The sequence below is a fragment of the Wasmannia auropunctata genome, unplaced genomic scaffold (genome assembly GCF_000956235.1).
Source record: "Wasmannia auropunctata unplaced genomic scaffold, wasmannia.A_1.0 LD335976.1, whole genome shotgun sequence".
Lineage (NCBI taxonomy): Eukaryota > Metazoa > Arthropoda > Insecta > Hymenoptera > Formicidae > Wasmannia > Wasmannia auropunctata.
Window position 1 is genome coordinate 581,624 of NW_012026914.1, and position 24,170 is coordinate 605,793.

At 34.4% G+C, this 24,170-nt stretch overlaps 1 protein-coding gene across 12 annotated transcripts in view; it reads right to left on the reverse strand.

The window, feature by feature from the left end:
• The window catches only part of LOC105454732 (kynurenine/alpha-aminoadipate aminotransferase, mitochondrial-like), a 79,450-nt gene that overhangs the window by 3,409 nt on the left and 51,871 nt on the right, over positions 1–24,170 (reverse strand). For 6 of the 12 annotated variants that reach the window (XR_975033.1, XR_975029.1, XR_975030.1 and 3 more), the window contains 6 exons: positions 15,568–15,775; positions 15,322–15,487; positions 14,543–14,818; positions 13,806–14,212; positions 12,476–13,494; positions 975–1,124 (listed from right to left, as the gene is read on the reverse strand). Coding sequence is in view for 4 of the 12 variants with exons in the window: in XM_011697592.1 (XP_011695894.1) it covers positions 907–973 (67 nt within the window). In the remaining 8 variants the exon portion in view is untranslated. Of the gene's footprint in view, positions 1–906; positions 1,125–1,380; positions 1,430–2,459; positions 2,558–4,174; positions 4,259–4,465; positions 4,595–10,911; positions 12,397–12,475; positions 13,495–13,805; positions 14,213–14,542; positions 14,819–15,321; positions 15,488–15,567; positions 15,776–16,246; positions 16,309–24,170 lie in introns of those variants that run through there. The other 6 variants (XR_975034.1, XR_975028.1, XM_011697592.1 and 3 more) reach the window with 6 other exon arrangements.

A 24,170-nucleotide genomic window follows, 5' to 3' on the forward strand; every position in this document is an offset into this window, starting at 1 on the left:
TCAATTGCTGATTTTATTCAATATCAAAGAAAAATTATAATGCAAAATTATATCATTATAATAAAATGTTAGATTATACTCTTTCAAATGAAATTTAACGCATTTCATCGTATATTTCAGCTTTAATATTGAATAAAATCAGCAATTGATAAGTTAAAATTGGGGAAAAAATCATATTTGTAACAAACATAGATAAGATATTCCTATCAGATAAGATACTAAAGAGACTTAAGTCTACCGTATGCAAAATGACTCTGCATATTATAGGACGGTATTCATAGTTCATTCTTATTTTTAAATCGTTTTAAGTAATGTCTTAAGATGCTAATACGACTCTGTATTATTTTCATTGTACCTATAACATGGTTTTAAGAATTGACTACAAATATCGGTCATAAGCTTATATGTATATATTATAAAACAAAAAACAAGTATCATTTTATATTCACGTAAATATTTTTTCATATATAAAAATAATTTTGCATAGATATAAGTTATATCGTTTATATTATTTGCTTGAATACTTTGTTTAAATATTTCCAAACTTGCAGATATAATAATAAAAAATATATTGTAATAAATATATGTATATAATATGTTCGAAAAATAAGTATGCAGTTATAAAGTATAATAAAGTATAATAAGTACTACAAATTTTTGTAAAACGTTTGTCTCTACATCTCATTTAGTTTAAAATCAAATATTTAGACGCGAGAGTTACTTCAATTCTTAAACGTGCAAAAAGATAATTATTGAAGAAAAAAACGTATCTCTTATTTTTAGCTATTTTATTTAAAACTCATAAATAAATTCTCGTGAAAACATTTCCATGTATTTGCTTAAGAGACTGTGAGTGAGGAAATGTATATAATAAATAAAAATTATGAGTGCGTAATGTTTACTTACTTAATTTTCTAATTAAGTTTGGTCTTCGTCTGCTGGTGATTTTAGAGAAGAATTTAGTGTAATCCATGATGAGTGCGCAAAGTAACTGTCACAATCTGTCTCCCTTATTAAGAACGACGTTTGTCGCAGGTGGTTTGATATGTTATTTGTAATTAGCTAGTAGTGGATTTTGACAGTTTACGGTCTGTATGAGATCTCAATGTGATTTGAAGATATTTCTAAAATATTTAGAATAAAATATTATGTTAATAACACTACTTTTGTAAGATGCGCATCAAATATCTTAAAAACGAAGTACATTATGACACGTGTCTGAAAAAACATTAATACTTGCGCGTCACGGGATCATACGTTGATCACGCGTGACGCTTGCGCGGCCCTTCACGGAATTTGTAGCGCCTTCGCGCTAAGTGTACGAATCGCATGTCACGGATGGGCGATCCCTCAACTTTAAAGGGATCGGCGGTTACTCACCCCTGATATCTTTATTAACGATCATTCTTTTGAAAGGTTTTTTGGTCACCTGTTAATAATAAAATGTAACAACAAGCAATGAACCTTCTAGAACCTTCTAGAATTCGACGACCGTGTATAAAAATTGTTGCTTAAAAAACGAATGCCCCGCGGAAATATATATATATATATATATATATATATATATATTTGCAGCATATAACTTATATATTGCAAAATATAAGTGCTAAATGTGCTGTAGATGTGCATATGGCTGTACCACATTGCAAAAACAATTACAAATTAAATTTTCGCTCGTAGCTATGAACTTAGCTGTATGTGCTAAATGTGTGCATGATAAAACATTTAGGTATACGCATGCTATTTTTTTAACTGCCTGTACTAATATACATATGCTTTTAATTTCTGTTAATAAATTTTTTTGTCACAGTGAATGTTTTCTGTAACAGCCAGAACTTAGCAATGACACTAAGGCGGTAGCTCTTATAGCTAAGTTTTATTCAGCTATTGAAATTTAGCTACTATTACTAATTGTAAGTCATTTTTTTGCGCGCCAATATTGCTATAAGTTTATACGTTTTTTATAATATAGACCCAAATTGATAATATATGAATATTAATTATTGTAATAAAGCCCAATTTTTGTTTAAAGAATAAATAAATACATAAAGAGTCTCTAATTGATAAAAAATCATTAACTTTACTTTTCCTTTATTCTTTAAAAGTTAATCAGTACGATGGAATTATTATGATTGCAGTGTATTTTAATTAATGTTCTTTCAGTGATAATATCCTGATTTAAACAGTGAATATCTGCACTGAAAGACATTGAATTTTATTTTTCAAAACTGTTTGACAGTGAAAGTCACTGTTTGAAGTATATTATCTACTAAAAGAACATTGAAATACTCACTGTTTATCAAAGTTTCTATAAGTTTCCACTGGAAAAAAATGACATACACTGAAAATCAGTAATAATTCCACTGATTTACTTTTAAAGAGTAGCAAGGTTTTCTTAGAATTTGTTGTTTTCCCACATTCCCTTACGTAAAAAATATCAACATGTATATGATATTTACCTTAAAATAAGCGTATGCATAACAGACACTGAGTATATGTCGAACCGCTGAATACCGAAAAACAAGAGGTCTCACTGTCAGAGAGGTTATCAAATGCACTGCAATAGTATCGTGTTTATAGATCATGACGTAATTCCCCCACTCTTCTTTTGACATTCCTTAAAGACGCATATTTCCTTATCTACTGTTAGCATTTGCTGTGCTCCGTTGAACACAATAAGAACGTGTCAGAGCGTTTCCCACTACTAATACTAGATAGAAACGATGTAGCTATATAATACAGCTCTTTTTTAAATTACTCTACCGGTAATAATTACCGGTTAATTGCAATTGTACTTGTTACGTATGGTTCAGTTCAAAAAATTAAAACTAGCAGACCCATCATATACTTATTTTTAGAACGTATTTGTTTATAAAAGTGCTTTTAAACATATAATGTAATGATAACAATAATAATAAAGAAATAAAACATGAGAGGTGATTCTCGTTCGAAGATTCATCGACGACACTCAGCCATAGTCCATTGTGTGGACTATCTTAGATATATGTAATATATATATTAGGCAAATAATGACAGAAGGCGAATATTGTCATTTTAAATTTCTCCTCTTTCCCGCGTCTATTTTACCACTACTCATTAATAGAAAGACAGTTCTCAAGCATCTAATCATCTTCTAAAAAAGCAGTAAAAATTAAAAACCAAATATAGCTAGCGGAGAAAAATTTTGCATTCGTGAAATCAGGTAAAACCTGGATTTTTTAAATATATTTAAAGTTATATTTTCTTAATTGCTGAATCGTTAAATAAGATCTATTCTATGTCATACGATATCTTTTTTTTCCTATTTTGATATAATTCCTATGCTTGTATATTAATTTTATTTCTCTCAGTAAAATTTTAAAGGAAAAAGTAGCTCCTGCAAATATAATGACAATTTTTAGTTGGGTAAATAATGTTATTACTATAATTTATCAATAAATAAAAATATACATATAGCAGAGTATAGAAATTAATATAAATTATCTTATCTAATTAAAATGTCAAAAGAAAGATCGATTAGGAGTTAAGAATTATGTATTTTGTAATTGTCCTATAGGGGTGTCATTATTCATCCATAGGGTGAGGCAAATAGTGACAAATGTAGGTTTTAGCTTTTATGAAAATCTAGCCAATACGCATGACTTATGAAAACTCTAATTAAGTTTTTTGTATATTTGAAAGTAGAAAGTACTCTTTTAGTGAAAAATCATATCTTCTAAACTTGAAATTAGCTTGCAGAAGAGAGAGGAAAAAATCCGTCACTATTTACCCCCCTCCCTTCCCTTATATTATAACGTAAACTATGGCCCGTATTCGGAACGCGTTCACAGCAACAATGTTAGTGCGCTAAAAAATCTAGAGATTCTATAGTACGTACAATGTAAACTATATACTAATAGTAAATGAGCGCTTACATTGTTATAACGCGTTCTGAAGACGGGCCTATATGTTTAAAAGCTTTTATTAATTATTGATAAAAATGTGTTTTAAATACGAGCCATAATTTATAAAATAAAGGACGTAAGAGACGTAAAATCTTTAGGATGTAAAGGACGTCCTCTGCACGTTTCTCGAATAAAGTGTGCTATGTGGGAATAATATATATGAAAATAAAAAAATATATAAAACACTAATAGTAACATATAATTTAACGTATAAATTTAATCTCACTCACCTTTAATTTCATTAACCTGATGTCTGTTAGAACTTTATTGCACCATGTAATGCACATAACTGTCCCTATTAGTGTGCCTTGAACCTATTAGTGTGCTTTTATATTTAAATAAGTCATAAAAATAAACTGGTACAAATATATAGACAAAGTATTTTTTTTTTATTAAGTTAAAGTATTAATTTTATAGAAAAAAAATACTTTGTCTATTTATTTGTACCAGTTTATTTTTATGACTTATTTAAATATAAAAGCACACTAATAGGTTCAAGGCACACTAATAGGGACAGTTACCCTAGTGTGTACAGTACTAGATTCCGAAATATCACGCATCCGGCACTGCTAGTAATATTGTTTAAGTTTTACATTAGTTGCAACATGCTTGCGATCGGCTTGCGACTAATGTAGGATCAGTCTTAAAGACATATCTACTGTGCTTATTTCTTAAATTGAGAAATATACGATTAAAGTAAAAAGAGTTTATCAGTCTTTGATAAAAGCTGTTGTTTTCAATATGCAATTAATCTTTAAACATGGTTGATAATCAATGCATATAATTAAATTTGTTTCGAAAATGCAATATTTCAAAATAATTGTGACGTTAATTGTAATGATAAAAATGAAAAAAATTAAATTGAAAAGAAGTTGTGTAAACAAATGTACATATAAATGTTCTCTTCTGCTGTTAGATAAATAACTAAATGTAATAAATTGTTTAGCGTGAACATTGTATGAAATATAAAAATAAAAATAATAATAAATAATGACTATATAAAAATGTCTATTATTCAGTATTGGAACACTGATCAAATCTTAATGAAATTCGTACTTTATCGCGCTTTGATGTGATAGGAAAAAGCTGTTAAAGAGAAAGTAGATATTTTGAAATATAGTCGTAACATTTATTCCAATTTATTAACATCTTGTACGTGTTTGCGTATGGATGTATACTTGTGTGAATAATCACGTGTATCTGTAAGCGTGTATGTCTCGTTCTCTCTCACTGTTTCCATTGCCTTGATTTATTTTTTGCCCTTTAACGCTTCGGATAACATTTTGAATAACTTATTGTATTATGTTGCCCGATAAACGCTCCATTCGATATCGATCGATCGATCATACGCGCGCGGCGCTGATCGGCAGTCAATTGGATTTTCGATCGATCTCGAGTAAAAAAAGAGCCATCGACGTCGAACAGAACGTTCGGCTTTCGGGTTTTGTTCCGACGACCGACAGAACGGGGCTCGTACGTTGTTTGTCGGACATAAATTCACCCTATTATATTGACTCTGTCCGTTTCCTTAATTGTTCTTTTGTAATTGGCTTGATCGAGTAACATTAATGGTCGCAAAGAATAATTGATGTATGAAAAACAGAGTGAGAAAAGGTCCACATTGCTAGCAACATACATGATCTATATTGTTAACTCCTATGTAGCTTCACAAAAATATTTGAAGAAGCTTACTTGAGTACCAAAATATCGCAAAAGATAAAAATAAAAATGTGTTTCTCTATTCAATTTAAATGTTAAAAATAAATTATTTTGACATTGATAACTTTACATTAATCATATGACTCTCCAATTTTTATTTGTAAGTCATTGACAGTTTTCATACATTATGTATCGTATTTTAATTAATAAGATATTTTTGTGGTAATAAAAAATATTATGTCTTATAAATTATTATTATGGCAGTTAATATATTACGTGATTGCTATAGCAACATCGTCATGTTGTATCAAATTTAGACACTTATTTTTCTTTTAGTTAATCTTGTCACCTTTCCATTAATGTTGTATTATATCTTTAAAAATATTTTTGGGAAAATATATTTTGTAAATATGTTACAAAGTACAATTATGTGTATCTTACTTGTAAAAAGCAATAAATAAAAAACTACGTTAAATAAAAAAGATATATTTGTGTGCATATATATGTATATGTATATGAAGCTTAACAATTATTTTATAATTTTAAGTTTAAATTAATTTATAATAATGTATCAGAAATTACACCAATTGGAAATGAAAAATTATTACAAATAATAAAATTTAATTCTTCTATACATACAAATTTCGATCTTGAAAATATTATATCCAATTAAAAATTACTGAATTATCACGTATATTTTATTTATATATATGTGTATCATTTTTATTATAATTGCAAGGCCTATTTTCGTAAAAAGAATGCTTAAACGTATTGTCTAATATACATATGTATATGTTTTAGTAAATATAAAATTTAAAGAAACAAATAGAAAACATTTATATAAATTGCAAATGTAACTCTTTCACTTTCATTTGAGGATATTTAACAATTATTAGTCCAATTTTTTATTTAATTTTGTATTTTAAACATAAATGTTATATAAGATTATCCCATATCATATAAGATTTTGTTATTCGTCAATTTGACGTTCTTGTGCATGTTTCGAAAATTATAAAAAATTGTGTAATCATCGATAAGATTGCGACTGAAAAATATGCATTTACGTTTGTTTTTGTATTTATCACTCGAATTGCATCATTGATTCACCGTTATCCCATTGTGTCGGTCGACGGAATATCTCTACCGTTTTTGAGGCCGTTCTTGCTGTACGTTGATTTTCGTTATCATTTGTCTTGCATTTTCTTCAAGTCCAAGTCTCGTTCTCGCAATTAACATGGTTCGCTGTGGAGCTATTTACAAAACGGAACACTTAACAACTGCGCCTGCGTTTAGTTTATTGCGAGCTAATTATCGAGCCATCGGTTTTTGTTTCTTCATTCTAACGATAACGCAATTAATGGGCGACTGTTTATGTAACACGCGCATTCATCACTAGCCAACACGTTCGCACAGATTCTCACATTCATCAAATTTCAGAGTTGCAGTTTTTGGGACCCTTTTTGAGCTCTAAATTAGTGATTTAACTGAAATTTCGTTTTAGGTAATGGTGCACATCTTGAAGCCGCACGTTTGCATTCCGCTAATCTGCCGCAAAACGATATTCAGAAGTGATGAATGTAACATACGATGTGTTCTTTTTATCAGTTTAATTTTTGTTAGATCTAATTAGTAAATGAAGTAAAATTTTTTACACCAATTTAATATAATTATTTCGGTACGTATATTACAATATAATTATTACAAATAATTACGTATATTAATATTTTCTATCAGGCTCATCTAATAAGAGAAATATTTCACGTTTAAGAAAAAATATAAGAGACTTTTATATTCTCGTAAATATATGTATTCCACAATATAATATTGTACAATTAACGCAGTTTTTTTATTATAAAAAATTTAATATAGGATTATTTTTCTTCATTAGTATATTTATGTATTTAAATATAGTAATGTGTGGATGTGATACGTGCATTTTACTTTATCAGATATAATTTTTTGCAGATTAGCTGAAATTAGCGTAACAAACATGCGACCCGCTTTTGTACACCTTTCTAGAGATATGGTGGTAATATAGTGAGCGTTCAAACATAATTAGACACGAGTCGCAAATATATACAAATTTCTTATTATCAGCAAATAGCATTTCTCTACGGGTTCGAAATAGAATGAAGAATTAGAGACAGGTATTATGACAAGGAAATCGTTAACATTGTGTACGTAATTAAATTTAAACATAATAAAATAAAACTGTAAGGTATAAAAAATTAGATTATTAAGTTTACATAGCAAATAAGAATAGTAGAATATAGAGGATATAGTATCTTTTACTTTATATTATACCAAAGCTGAAAAAATTCTCAAAACTTTAATTTTCATTGCCTGTATTTATATACAGGATGATTCATCTATAGACAAATTCAGTTCCTAAATGCTTTAGTTTAGAATAAGGGAAAATTGTTTTTTGTTTTAAGAAATCTGTATCGTGTTAATTGTGTTTTGTATCTACATAATGATTCACCCTGTATATATCGGGAATTGTATTATCAGTCGTTACATATTAGAAAACCATGTGGTATATTAGAAATGCAATAAATATTGAGTTTCCTATATTCCTATTATTTGGAAGGGGCAGGAAAATTAACCAAAACATTTTTTATAAATTTCTAAAGGTAAAATGTCCATAAATGTAAAATTGACATTAGTTCAATATTCATTAATCTCATTAAGCTCATTATTGTGAGGATATACATACATATCTATAGTAAAAAGAGTAAAGATATAAAATAAAGATAGACTATTCATTTATGTGATCAAACACTTTGGCAAAGTGAACATAATTTGTGGATGTAACAAAAGGAGGAAAAGAGAAAGATAAAGATTGTATTTATGAAGAGAATGACTGTTGATTGATATTACACATAATGGGATTTGTAGTTTCTTTGAAACTAATTATTTGAAACTTAAATTAAAGATTATCTGTAATGTTTAAAGAAAAATAATTCTACTTGTTAGATTGTTAATAATGAGTAACTTTAATAAATCAATATGACCAGAAAAGAATGCAATGTTTAAAACAAATAATTCAAGCCAAGAGAAGTTGTATAATTATCTTTATCAATATATGCGCGATGAGTCTAAACGCGAGTTCTAGTAACAGTTCCTTACTCTTAAAAGTATCTAACGTTAAAGAGTAGAAAAATTATAAAAGTACGAAGGTCTATTAATTGTTAATATGAGAGAGGTTCCGTGCGGCCGCTTCATTGCAATTGTTCTCGTCTTTCTCTATAAGATTTCAGAAAATATTCAATAACGCAAAATATTATTTCCAAACAAAGCACTATTTTTGATTAAAACAATTGGTTATAATATAGTTATTAAAATTAATAATTAATAAATAGATTTCACAAAAATTTAATGAAATAACGTCTGTATAAACATATTACAAAAATAATAAAAATACAAATAATCTTGAGTTATACAAGTTTTTGATTTTAATAGTTAGTTGAAAAGAAATTAAGTAGTATTATATTTCCAATTTTACTAAATTAGCAACTAACTTTTTGAACGAGTTTAATCAAAATAATAATTTCCAATGTAATTATAACCTTTTAAAAATCTGTAAATATATTTTTCATATATTAATATATTTTCTACTGCCATTATTGTTCTTTGCTTTTTAGACATTCTTTAATAAAATTATTTTTGACATCTGACTTTGGCTAGAGATAAAAATTGAATTGAAAGGAGGAAACGTAGATTTCACTTTAATACGTTCAGATTCCTTGCGGCGTCGCGCGGAAACACTTCTAAGAAGTAGTCAGGATTGGAGGAAAGAGAGGGAAGAGATAGAGATAGAGAGAGAGAGAGAGAGAGAGAGAGAGGAGAATGGTTGATGAAGATAGTGAAGAAAGTGTATATTTTTCTAAACGATGATGGAAGAAGTGCAGCAGAAAGGCACCGAGAAAAGGTTCATATGATTGTACGAACGTTAGATACTAAAATCAATCGACACGGACTCGTTCGTGTACAGTCTCTAAAAAGTCTCACAATCACCCTATTTATATACATATATGTATATGTGTATATACGTTCCGCCCGCCTAAAATTGTGCTAAACTACTTGGCACACGCACACGCACGTACAATCGCGCACTCATGCATCTATTTTTTTTTTCGCGCGTATATATATATTTATATATATCCGCATAAGATTATCCTCGGCTCTTTCTGAAATTTTAGATTTCTAGACACTCTTGTTTGATTGTTACATTTGGCAATTCGGCAGCACTCGCGAGTTTTCAAGCTCCTTGTCTTACGCGACTACGGGGCGACGTGCTGCACGCCACGCGCCGCTGAGAACTTTGTTCCCGGTTAATCATTTCGCTAAGAATGCAAATGAGAGAAATATATACTCTTGATCTTCATTTACGCGACGTCACGCGGGAATTACTTTTGGAGTGTTGACAGAACTACATGCATAGTTATTCGTACTAATGTGCGCCTGTACGAGGTTCATGCCAGAGACTCGCGAAGAAATTTTGAATGGATTCTTTCCTATTCATTTTCAACGTATCATTTGTTAAAAGAAATGCGATTGTCTCAATAGAAAAAAAAAACGAATTGGAACGGATTCGTCAGCGTGTCGGCGTATAGCAAAGCGCACCTCGCGATAATAATAATTCTGTTTTGTTCTCCTACAGCCGCGTTCTAGAACTTCGCCTCCTGTGACGACTACTTTCTCATGACGTTATCGTAATTCTCAAGTGAAATGTCGGCTTTTAAACGTATATATATACATATATATAACAATAATTCAATAAGGCATACGATATCCAATTAGGGACTTCCCTTTATTTATCACGAAACTTTTACGTGTTTTCCTTGAAGTTTGGACATCTCCCCGCGCTGTCTCTCTTTCTCTCTCTTTTTCTTCATTTCCGAGAAACTTTCTCTTAGGTTCGCAGAAGTTGACGTTTTTTTTTGCCTAATGGCTGTAACAGATAGCCGTATATAAATTACTAGAGGGAATTACACGGGTCTGTAGTTTCATATAGTCGTCCGGCTATACATTCTCGTATTTTGCGTCTTGTTTTGTGGCTTGTTAAATTCGTACCTCCGGGGCGAAGTTTGGAACGCAGCCAACGTCATATAAAGTCTCTTCCTCGCGTAGACGACGTTAGAGTCTCGCCCGCCCTCCGCTTTTTACCGATCGGCGAGGGCGAGTCGCTGATGTCGTGTACGCTCAACGCAACGTAACGCGACGTGTATGTACACCTATCTAAAAGTAACGGTCGCAGCACTGCGTGCGTGTGGCCTATTACATTATTATATTTCTTCTCTTTTTCTTTTTTTTTTATCCCGATATAATAACTTCTCGGCTTGCTTATTTGTCTACTGTACAAACTCTTGGCTAGAATAACGGTAGTCCTCGTGCGCTCGTTTTTGCTTTTACGTAAATGTGTTTTACTGTATTTTCTGCTTTTATTTTCTTATTCGTTTATCGTCGTGTGCCTGGAGGGGCTGACCGGCAGTGATGTTAGCCTCCGCGGAAAAGTCTCCAGATGTAGATATAGAGGCATATATGGCTCGCCTGGTTGAACTACGTTTTATCTTTTATCGAAAATAGACACAAGTTGCAACTTGTCAACAATAAATATCTCGTCTACTACATGTCTCTTTTTTGTTTCTTTACACCGACGCGCTCTAATATTTTAATAAATTCGATTTTCTACACCCAGCGAGCTTCTCGTCAGCTAATATCACTGAATTTGACGGGGACGTAAAGAACTAAAACAATTTCGTATAATCTCGCTCTTATTTCTCTTTTATCTATTTCTTACTTTTTCTTTAGATCAAATACAGACCTGATTGTGGGGATTTCTGGGTCCATGGAATATATCCTATCGATCGATATTCCCACTCGGATAGAAATTTACCAAACAACTTAGCGGAGCTACCGATAAAATGGACCATCTCGCAAGTACAGCGATCAGGGAACTTGGCCAACTTTGGTTCGTTGAGACCATTTACGGCAATCGCCCTGTTTCCGGTTCCCCTCCATCGAGCACGGTGTTTTATCTATCGTACGCAAGAGGATTATAGACACGTACACGTACATCCAAAACCTTACAGAGCTTACAAGATTACACGAATAGAAATACGTTTTGTTTCCTCGCGCGAGGAGAAACGTGTCGGATCGACGGCGAATCGGCGGTTTGCCCTGCCGGGAAAATCGTGACAGGAAAAACCGGTTCGATTGTCCGAACGAAATGCTGTTTCCCCCGTTTCTCTCTTTCTCTCTCTCTCTCTCTCTCTTTCACTCTCAGATTTCTCTCTCTCTTTTTTCTTTCTATTTCACTCTCCCATCCGCTCGTCTCGTTGACAATCACATTATTACACTGACATCATACAATCGAGTATTGCGAGCGTATTATTGTTTTCACGAGAAGCATCACGATCAGTTCAACGAGCTTGATTATCGTCGCGCTTGTATAAAAATAATTCCCTATTTCCCCCTTGACATTGTCGATCGGCCTTCCTTCGACAGTCTCCTGAGTTGCGAGTTATACGCGGGTTCACCCTGATCGATCGGAACGAGTTTCTCGTTTCTCGGATGTTCCTTTGTGCGATATAGATCACCATGCGTCCTTATCCCAAAGTTCGGCCGCTCGAGATCTCACGATCTTGAACGGCATCACGAACGCCAATTAGGACGCCACGAATGTCTTAAGCGAGGAAGTGCATTTGCTTGCTTTCGTTGTTAAATGGATCACGGATAATGTCGATGTGCGCCTGCTCGTACGAAGAGATTCGTCGAGGAGGATACGAGGCTGAGTGAGACGGAAAATAATCAAGTCGTCCAATCTTCTTCGACTAATTGTATAAATAAGATTATGGAGCATGGCTTACCATGTCAGATAAATTGCGCGCACTTTCTCGGGATGCTGGTGGGTATATTCGCAATGCAGTTATGTAAACTTTCAGATAACTCGACCACGCGCGCGTATGCATTGTTCGCAAACTAATTCTGAAGCATGACGGAGCAGGCAGACGACTGAAATACGTCGTTAGATGAGATCTCAGGTATAGTTAGACTAAGTCGTCGTCGGCCTCGTCTCGCGTCTCGCGGGTCGTAGAACGCGTCTTTTAAACGAGCGGGTAACCCGACCCGAGTTCCGTGCTTGTCATGGAGTCTACTACACTGTCGACGTAAAAAGCCTTCGATTTAGACCTTAAGATGGGTTTGCTCCGGTTCCGGCGGACAGGAGTCACCGCCGTAATATCGAAAATCTCCGATATTTCCCCGCACTCGGAAAATACTTTCCGAGCTTTCGTTCTTCTTCTCCCGTCTCGCTATGTAAGATTTTCTCCCTTTTCCTTCATCGGTTAACTTTATGTAGCTTTTCTTTATTCTTGCCATTCGTAAAGATTATGATATCCGATGATATAATTTTGTTTGCTTTTATTTTCGTTACATAAAAATTTAAATTTTTTAAAAATATTTTTAACAATTTCATACGCGACAATTGTTGTATCCGTGAATTATAATTGAATTCACCGATATATAACGCGCGATTAAACCTTCAAATGCACGTAAAATATATTTTAATGGCGACAGGCTCCAAGAAAAAAAAGAAATTATTTTCTAGTGGTATAAAGGCGGTCAAAGATCAGATAATGTTCAATTTTTCGAGCAAATGATTTCCTCAGACATTCTGGATTTAGCTTTGTATCTCGATAAAAACAGGTCAAAGGACATGCTCACTACGAAAAACGCATCCTAAAAGAGCGTTTCTTGGGACCATATTGGCGGGATTGATGGTAATGGCGTTGGTGGTGGTCTGTGCCTCAGCTCGATCGGCGGTGAACACGGTGGAGATCCCACGCTACTCTGACTGCTACTGGTTGTCGTTGAGGCTGGTTGCGACCTATTATTAAAAATTTATTAATTAAAAAAGAAGAGAAGACAAGTGTTTTTTAATTATAAGAGGAAGAGAAGAAATTCAGAAGAACGCAGATGCAAGTGTTTGGATGTTTAAAAATTTATAACTATTTATACAATAATTAGATTCTTCGATAACGTTTCCTTTGAAGTAAAAATATTCTGTAAAAATTTTTTTTCAGTCCAGTTGTTCCATTAAAAAATTGAAAGTGGAAAGTCTGATATTTTTGTGATGAACTCTCTTGCTGTGATGGCAACACTTTCATTTCCGTGTGAGAATTTGTAATAGAAATTTACCTGGAGGTTTCGACGGCGGCACTGATGGTCATACATTCTTGGCAGGGTTTACTACCGATCCGTCGCCTGGGCACGCAGCCCGCGCATCCGTCCCATTTCTCGGGGATCCGCTTTTTCCTAGAAGGCACCCGTAGGAACCGCCGACAGCTTGGCCCAGGCGCGTCCGAGTCCGTGGAAAAACCCGAGACTTCGTCCTCAGTGTCGATGCACTGGTCCTCGTCCTCGTTCTTCAGGAAGACGGAATCGGAGCCGAGCGACCTGGTGTCCGGATCGGGGGGATCCACGCTACCCATCGATGCCAACGGCGCTCTTCTACCCGACGACGCCGCCATAAGGCTACCGACTGCACCGGCATAAAGACCGACCTCGCTACCGCATGGCGATAAATCTGGAGTTGGCTGTATTACCTGATTGCATCATAGAAATTTTCAGTAAATTTTGAATGATATAACATCTCATGATGTTCTTTAGATTTAACTGCGAGTTTTAACTAATTTTTATTTATTGTTTGTAACAGGTGAGCTAAATTGTAATTCATACAGAATGGAATAGTAAAGCCAGTGTTATAGAATTATAGTAATCTTGATTATTATTTAAAATAATTAATGAGTAAAGATTCAAAAAAGAGATGCACAATTTATCTCTCAATGTCTACAAGTAAACTCAAGACTGAGAAGAATTAAGATTAGGAGAAATCGTTTTGAGAGATAATGCGATCGCAAATATCGGGTATATACCTGGATATCGATAGGGTAATATAAATCCCATGGCTCATCGTAGGCGGCGTGACGCGGGTAAGATGGAGGAGGCGGAAGGCACGGCATTACCATGGCTGAACCCCTTCGTTCCAGATAACTGCTTCCAGTGCTGCTACAGGTGACCGAGCTGCATCTTCTGTAATCGACCGGGGGAGCCAACCTCGGTTGCCTGATTGGCGGTGCCAGCAGGGCGTCGTATCCACCTCCGACCGAGGCGAAGCGAGGTGCCACCGCGGGTAAATGAGACTGGTTCATCTGATGTAAATATCTTCTATCAATTACAAGTGCTTGGCGAACGGACAAATTACAAACTGAACAATACTCTGTTAACTAGAGAGCACTCTCTGAAATGTGTCACGGCATTTTTGGCATCAGCTCAAAATTTTTACGTTCCATCGAAAAAGTGCAAAGCTATACTACTTGAAAACTGCACGATCCAATCACTGGTGATGTTTCAATAAAGTAATCTTTTCGTAAACGCTCTTTAATTACGCTACATGTACTATTAAATACAAATTGCCATAATTCGATGATTATCGACAACATATTAATAACGCAAGAAATTTTATAATTTTTTGCAGATATTAAAGAAGAAACAACTTTTAAATACATCATTTAATTTCTCAGAAGTAGAACATTGACGATTTTGTTAATATTCTAACTCTAATGATACATGCCACTTTTAGAAGGGTATACTACATTTTAGATACTTGCTAATTATTTTAATGGAAATATAATTTAAGCTACTTCGCATATACCTCGACGCACAATGATCTTCTCGGACCACGTCCCGGCCTGGGTGGTAACCTGGCGATCGCTTCGAGAGCGGCGGCGAGCGCGCGTTCCTCAGCTTCAGCTTCCGCGACCGCCGCGGCTGCCGCCGCGGTCAAAGCCGGGTCTTCCAGTTGTTTACTCGCTTTGCATCTGATAAATATATAAGCCATATATTCTAATTGTATTTTAACGGCGATGCAAATGCTGGTTTAAACATCCTTAAAAATCACCTGCTCTTGTAAACTACCAGCAACACCATTAAGCTGAAAAAGCCACCGAGGGTCGCGGCGATCCGCACCCCCGTCATAACATCGTACGTTTTGTAAAATTCGATTTTGACCTGTTCGCGTTCGCTTAGAGTCGGCGTTGCGTCGGGCAGGAACGTCGTCGGATCTGTCGTCGTCGTCCCTGTCACGTTGCTGCCGACACTCCCCATTCCTGCAAATCAAACAGATTCACTATCGTTACACACGCGCCGGAAAGAGAAGGAGAAATATATAGGTTTGCGGATTCAAGCTGAATGCTGATACTCTGCAAATTGTATGTGAGCTGAATGCGAGATGTCTATATAAATTGTTTGCGAACATTCTCAAAGATATAGAGATTTAAGTCCTGAAGCTAGAGGCCTTCTGTAAAATGAACTGTTACTGCGTTCTACCATCGAGAGTAAAATATAGGGAGAATAAAAGATATTGTTTATCTATTTATCGATTTATCTTTTTGAGTTAATCGATAAATGATTACCGATTCAATTGTAAATATTAAACTAACGGTAATAATTTTGATAATAGAGAAGAACAAACAGGAAGAAAATCACAATCACAACTTTGAAGGAACTAAACTGCTTGCAAATATTTCAAGGAGAGGAAAGTGCATAAGCTATAAATCACATCGAGAGCATTTGTTTACCGAACTGTGTCGGCCAACGTGCGCTGACTGGGCTCGAAAATGGAGTGACGGCGCTGAATTTCCTGGAACAGAATGAAGGCGCGCCGTCAAAAGGGGAGCTGGTATTCACCCGGTAGGATTTTGCATTATCATGAAAGTACAAGAGAAAAAAGGAAAGAGAAAAAATATACTAGGCAAAGAAAATCGGCGCAAATAAGAGTGAAGACACATGCGGAGGAGTTGGTAGTGGAAAGGGAGAAAGAAGGGGTTTAAAGAGGAACATACACAAGGGGAGGACCACAACCATTGAGCAACAGTGTCGACGGAGAAAACGAGAGATACGAGGTAGTATATACACATCTCTCGAGCTTGGCCGGCTGGCATTGTGTACGTAGAGATGGTTGTAGGTTCACGTATTGATTCCACCTTTGCGAGCCTACCTCCAATGGTTAGGAACAACGGAGCGTGTACGGCAACGAATTTATCAAGACCAAAATTTGATCTAAAACGTTGTCGTTTGCCATCAAGCTTCTCGCGGGAGCTTCTCGAGTTACGAGAATCGAAAGCTGGATTTTTTGCCAAGACGAAACCGAAAAGGAAAATAAGAACTGTTGTTTCTCTCTCCTCGAAATATAATTCTGCTATTATTGAGATACGAATCTATTGGTTTCAGAGCAATTCGCGATGTATACAATGTTGTTGCAAGACTTGTACGGCAATTTTTACAATTGACAAAACTCTCTAATGTAATTACTTTCAATTTTTATGACCATCGAGTCACAAACGAGCAAGACGAGCTTTTATTCAAAGAGATCGTAAGAGATGAATTTAACGATGCAAGAACGTTCTGTAAAGCTCGCAGTAACTTCAATATTTCGAAAAAGCAAATAGCGACCGACATCTGGTGTACACAGTATAGAATAAATAAATAAAAAATAAATAAATTTTTCAATCGTCAGTCTAATATCGATGCTTGAGTTCGGAAAATATTAACAATACATAGAATTGCACATCAATTATTGGTCTTACAGTGCAACCCTTTCATAAAACTAGTATCCTCTCTCTCTCTCACATTTTTAAAATACATTGATATTAATAAAAAATTAAAAATGATTTACAATTAAAATAAAAAATCTTAAAAATTTTGTTATATTTGAGAAATTGATGTTATACAGAAAATATTATAGAACATTCCAGTTGAAAAGCTGGATATCGGTTATTTCATTGGTGCGTTTCGATCTGATATGACAGCATTGAATTGACAATCTGCCCGATGACCGAAAAATTTTCTATTTATTTGCTCAATCCAATATTTCAGATTACAGGAAGAAATTTCAGATTTTTATATTTCGCTGGGCATTTTGCGCTTCGACGGAACTCAACAAGTTTCTTCGTTTGAGGAGGCTAATGATTTAATAAAAGGATAATGATTTGACAAGAGATACATTGCCCTTGAAACCTCCTCGTCTTCTCTCCATTGATTCAACGTCCTTAATCACTTGGGTTAGGTCAGATTAGGTCAGACGACAACCTGTGGATGCTCCACGTTCGAGAAGGTTGTTCCATGTGCTCTCACCAGCCGTACCCCCGTAAAATTAACGGCGCGGTAAATTCCCCAGTGGGTTTCCACCTATAGAATTCGCACCACGTATAGCGAGAGCTATTTACTATTTAGTGTACAGGACGATCAAAGAGAAAAATACGCAATTTTCTAAAATTAACATATTTCCATTCTGTCTGTTGCCAAATCTTGCTCGATATATGAGGTGTTTCAACCGTAATTACAACGAGCCACTATCCGAATCTTTAGAAAACATGTAAAGTATTTTTATTCTTTTTTGAAAAAATATTGAAAAAGACGATATGTGGTAATCTCTTTCATCAAATATTTTTCTTATTAATTTTTAGAACATAAATCTATTCCTTGGTAAATATGTATTTTAATTTAAGGGCTATTAAAAAAAATACTTAATTTTAAAAATTGAATCTCTTGATAAATAATATTCTTTTTTATTATCGAGGAAGATTGATATCAAATTGGAGCATACGGAACATTTGATATTAAATTTGAAATATATGAGAGACGTCTCGTTAGATCATCCGTAACATAAGAGCAAGATGAAAATGAAATAGCACTTCATTATACCAAGATTCAACTTTTGAAGGGTCCGTATATTTTTTATTATTCTGAAATTAATGTCTGAAAGAATATTCATGCAATTCACGTGCCGTAGTTTCGCGTAGTGTAATGCTTTCATAATTCACGCATTTTAATTTTTTATCCAGCAAGTAAAGCTACTTTCCGAGTAACTCTCTTGCAGCGCTATATTGTATACGCAGGAATGCGCGTTACGAGAGAATCAGCATTACGTCACATCTTCAGCCCAACTGCATCGGCAGTTTGCGCATAACAAGCGATTGAGCACAATCCGACTTACGCGTTACCCGTTACGCGTTCTAACGATCGTACAGTGCGGCTTGCATATAACACCGCCGTTGAAATTTTGAAGGGGATTACCGAGGTAGATCCTGCTGCGCGCATGTGCTATTACGCGGCATTAAATTTGCGTACAATGCAGCCTGAGAGTCTGCCGGAACAGCGAAGGTATAATATTAGACGGGTGTAGTATAATCAAACGGCTACGTTCTGGTGAAGTCAAACATACAGATCGGTCTTCGTTCTTTGGCAACGTTTGCTCAAAGGAAGTAGGGTAATCTGTGCCTTTCGTGCCTCTCCTCGCCTTTTCGTGTTAACGACAGCTGAAGCGAATCAAGCCTGTAAATGATTGAGGCTCATTTTGCTGTCTTTTAGTCGTAGCTCTTAACGCGATTAGTTTATTTAGTGAGGCAGAGATATCTCTGAAGAATTCTATAAGTATCTGTTATTTAATTGTGCTAAGAATATTTGTGCATACGAGAAACGACTACCCAAGTTTCATTTAAATAGTGCAATGAAAATAAAATCAATTTTCCCGATTTCTGTCTCCTCAGAGAATAGAGAGAGTTTTCTCTTCTCGGGCATTCATCTCTGATTTAAATATTTCAATTTTGATATAGATTTGCAGATTTCTATTTGCATGTATAAAATTTTGAATGTTGAAGTCTTAAAACTTTTTTTTAGTCTGGAAAGCAATATGTCAATTATTTGAATTATTTAGATATACATCTATAAAATTAGATTATTCGAGTGAATTTTTGTTTAGTTCGTTGAATAAAATTTTGTTTCAAAGATGGAACTTTGGGACGTGCCAAGAGGTCTAGCCGAGACTTGTGAACGGTGTGAACGAAACTTTCTGAAACGCAAATTTGCGCCGCGCTTAACTTTTGCGCGGGCGCGCGCGCGACGTCCGAGGTGTATCGACGTCCGAAAACTCGGTCCAGGTGAGAAAGTTACGGGGTTGAACAGATAACTTTTTAAATATTCGCAGAAGTTCGCGCTACCGTCGACGCGTAAATACCGCAACGTAGGGTAGAACGTCAGGAGACGACATTCCCGTTCGGCTCGTGAAACGCGGTAAGCGAGTCTTATCGACATCCGGCAAACGCCATTTTTCCTCTTTGACGCCCGGCAGGCGTGTGTTATCATTTCCACGTCGGCAAACGGTCAAAAAGGAGTAGTGCGACATTGGGTGAAAATGGGTCGTCCGATAATTCGTTCCCTCGAAAACACCGTTACGATATGTATGGATTTGGGTTAACTTCGTTTCGGCGATTTCACAGTCACAGCGCGCGAATCTTCCCTTCTTTCGCGATGCTCTTCGAGACAATATAAAATTTATAAGTAAACGAATTTCTCCTTAAAGATTAATACCTCTTTTAAATAATCTTACAGAAATATATATAATTTTTATATTAGAATTGCAGTTTAGTAAATATAAAAAATATATGAAAATGGAAGATTTCAATGCACATTACGTATTAAATAACTTCTGAATTTATTTTAAATATCTGTATTTCAAATGTATCATATTTTTATATTGCGCAAATCCATTGCTAAACTCGTTTTTAAATTTCAATATGTTATTTAGCAACAAGCTTATTATAATCCGTTTACATTTCGAATATAAATATCTTTTCATCAGGAGATTTATTGAAATTTTAAATTATTGCTCCTGTCTTAATCATTTAAACCGTATATGTAGCAACATAGAACTTATAGAGATATAGGATAGATATAGTTAGATTAATATGATTATACATATGCTATTAATACAACTTGCAAAAATTAAAAAAATATTTAATTGCATAATCTTCATGTCTAAATCGATAAGATGTAGTACACATTGTAATATAGCTGTGACATTCTAAGTGTATAGAATACATGTTATATTAAATTAAGAAGAATATTTTAAGACTATGCAAAGCTTTATATTGTCACGGCATATAAATACGTAATATTATCTTATAACAGCTTAGCTGAATTCTGTTCGTTAATGTACGGCTTAACGTTATTATTGTATTATCTGTGTGTCATCATATATCTCATCCATTTATCTTATCGTTTTGAAAAGATATGAGTACCGATATTACCGCATACATATTGAACTGCGTCTGTCTTAATCGACATTTTGTCAGTACGCAAGTACGCAATATTTTGTATAGCATTATATATAGCATTGAAATGGCCGCACGAAAGAATTAAAATAATATCGGGCGGATCATGCTGGCCGATAATCCGATTCTAGAAAAGCGTACGTCTCGGAGCGCCACGGATTTGGGTCACTGGATTCGAGGCCTGTTGAATGCCAAATCGTTCCGCTGATGTCGATACTGCCTCACGGATTATGATCTTTAGTAAAATCTCTCGGCGATCAACGATGTATGCGGGACAATTTGAATATTGAAACCAGAAATAGAGAGATGAAGAATCGCGCATCAAATCGGTGGACGGATTTGTTTTGTTCCACGATTTCTTCATTTCGTGATGAAAGTGAGACTGCATAATATCGCAAAAATCAGTTTCAAGGATTCGTAAATATCTTGAAAATCCAAGTAACCGTATCTAGAGCAAATTTTGCGATATCAATCACACTCGAATTTTTCTCAAGTTCTTGAAATTCAATTTTATGTTAAGACGAGAGTCTTTCGCTCAAATATTTTTTGCTGTTAGATATCTTGGATTGATTAGTCTTTTATCAACGCTATACAAAAGAAAATTAACATATAGTATAAAATTATTATTAGATTTAGACAAGGATGATTTAAAATTTTAATAGATTGAATGTTTTATTTATTTTGTCTTATGTATTTTTTTTCATAGTAAGTATATTAAAATAAATTTTCACACTTAAAGTACCTACTAATCGCACTTGAAAGACCGTTTCCATTAGCTGGATGTCATGCTGCAGGGATTATCGCCACTAGGGAATCGAGAGCCATCAGGAACAAAGAATTATTCATCACAGATTATTTCGTTAATTGCGACTTATTCAGAGATGCAGAATATTCTTGTATCCTATTATTCTATTATTTCTACGAAGATTAATTCGCGCAATGCTCACAATTTAACCTTCTGTTAAAAGTCATAATATAACATCAACCGTGTTAGAAATATGCAAATAAAATTTAGATCCTACGTCTTAAGAGGTATAATATTTTAATGGCAAATAATAAAAAATTCTAAATCTAATAAACTATAAAGATATATATTTTTACAAAGTTTAAAATTGAAATCTAAGAATACGTTTTAGTAGAAAAAAGATAAAAAGAAAACGAACGTATAGGAAATTCAACTGAAAAAGACAAATTTATTGAGTTGGAAAAATATTTCTGAAAATTTACAATCGTTACACGACTAGCAATATGAAATTTTGAATGAATCATCGGAATTCTGATGATTGTTCCCTTGGAAACATTGAATAGTTGGGGTCGACGCGCGAAAATTCGGTAACGAGTACGTCAGCGATCTCGTAGCTCTGGGTTATGTGCAAAGCGTGTGCAAAACGGGTAAAGGGCAGGGAGTAAAGAGGAAAAGGGACAGAATCGATAAACCACCCTGCCAAAGCAAGCTTCGCTCGAGCGAAACGCGCGACACCTTTAACGTAACGTTCGCCTCGGTCAAGTCGAAATGTAACGATATTCTGTGAAATACGAAATCATAAATCAAACGAGCTCACTACGACAACCGAGTCAATGGCGGCATTCAGTACGCGGGGCGTAAATTTATGCGAATAAATAAAAATCCAATAGTTTTTACAGCATTCCAAGTAAGGGTACGAATGCGATAATCAACCGAAGAATTGGACTGTATATTTACACGTAAAAATCATCTCTGAAACTAAAATGAAATCATAATAAAACTGACTGCGTCGTATCAAATCAGAGATCCAATCTTTTGAAGAAAAAACAATAATTTTTCACAGTTATACGAACTGTGATGCAATATATTGTACAATGGAAAAGATTTAAGAGCGAAGATGATAAAACACAGATTGTTAATTCGAACGTAAACCGACTGTGACTTCAGGCAGTGCGCTGCGTGTGTGCATGACGAAGATAAAGAAAATAAAGGATAAAGAGGACAAGGGTTGGAATCGATAAACCATTCCGCCAGCTCAAGCTCAGCCCAGTTCACCTGAAACTAGCCGAGTACTGAATAACGTTGTAATATCCATTGTGCCCGATGGAAAGAACTCTCCGTGTCGGGAATCATTAAAATCCAATTTTACAATCGGTGACATAAGCTGACCAGAAATACGCTCTTAATCAGTGAGTTTATAACATCTTTCGAGAATAGCTTTTAGCGCATAATTGACATTATTATTCTTTTTATTTATTCGTAATTATCATTTGTTATTAACATTTATATCACTTGAAATTTTGCTATTTATTCTCGTCCCGGTTTACTTACATTATAAAATGTAATGTAATTTTTGTTATTTTTTATATTATGTTTATGTTTAAAGAAACAAATCTGAGAATACTTAATAAACAATGCTTTAATAATAAAACAAATGTTTTAATAATGATAATATAATTTTACTAACTTTTACATAATGCTATTACTTTACGTATGCTGTTATTGATTAATTGCTGCACCAATGGTAGCACCATAGCGTAGAGTTAAAGGGTCAGAGGAATAATTCTATCGAACAAAGAATACGTTGAAATATGAATTGTTAATTAATACAAAATTTATTAAAATTGTATTATTGATCGAAACGTCGGACAAATGTATTATCAACGATAAATGCCCATCGATCGCAAGTAATGCACTCTGTTGCAGACAGCAATTTCAAGAAACCCTCTTCCCTTCCTATCTATCCTGTGCTCGAGCATATTCAGTCGTCAGTGCGCTTCCCTATTTTGTATTCACGAATTCCTTGGCCAAGGATGTGTTCTTAAACGTCTGAGTCCGCAGTGAAAATATCTCTATTCCCTTCAATCTCCAAGACGAGATACTGCAGCAATGCGATTCCGATCAGAGCAGTTTCTTGGCCTAGTATGCACATTGCCTAACCCAGTTTGGCGGAAAGTGTGACAAGTGGAACATGCAAATATTTTCGCGATACACACACACACACACACACACATTGTAATCATCACTAAAGAAAGATTAAGCGATTAAATATTCTTTTGATCTGACATGCATATATATACATCATGTTTAAAACCGAATGTAAAATTGCACAATTTTATCTTTTAATCCAACATTATTATACGTTATACTAAGCGAAGCGTCTCTAATTATAAGAAAAAAAAAAAATTAAAAAATATTATACTAAAATTTTTAAATTTATTTTAGTCTGTGATATAAAAGATTTTCGTATCTATGATATTACCGTTCGCGAATGTAGTGTTTGTCAAAACGAGCGATTGAGGTAGCAGGTGCAGTGGAATCGAAGATCGATTTAACTTGCTTACAACGCCATTCCAGGCAGGTGTTGCCGCCTAACTAAGGTGCCATTTCGCGCACGTGGAGCCCATCGAGGAGTCAACATCTCTG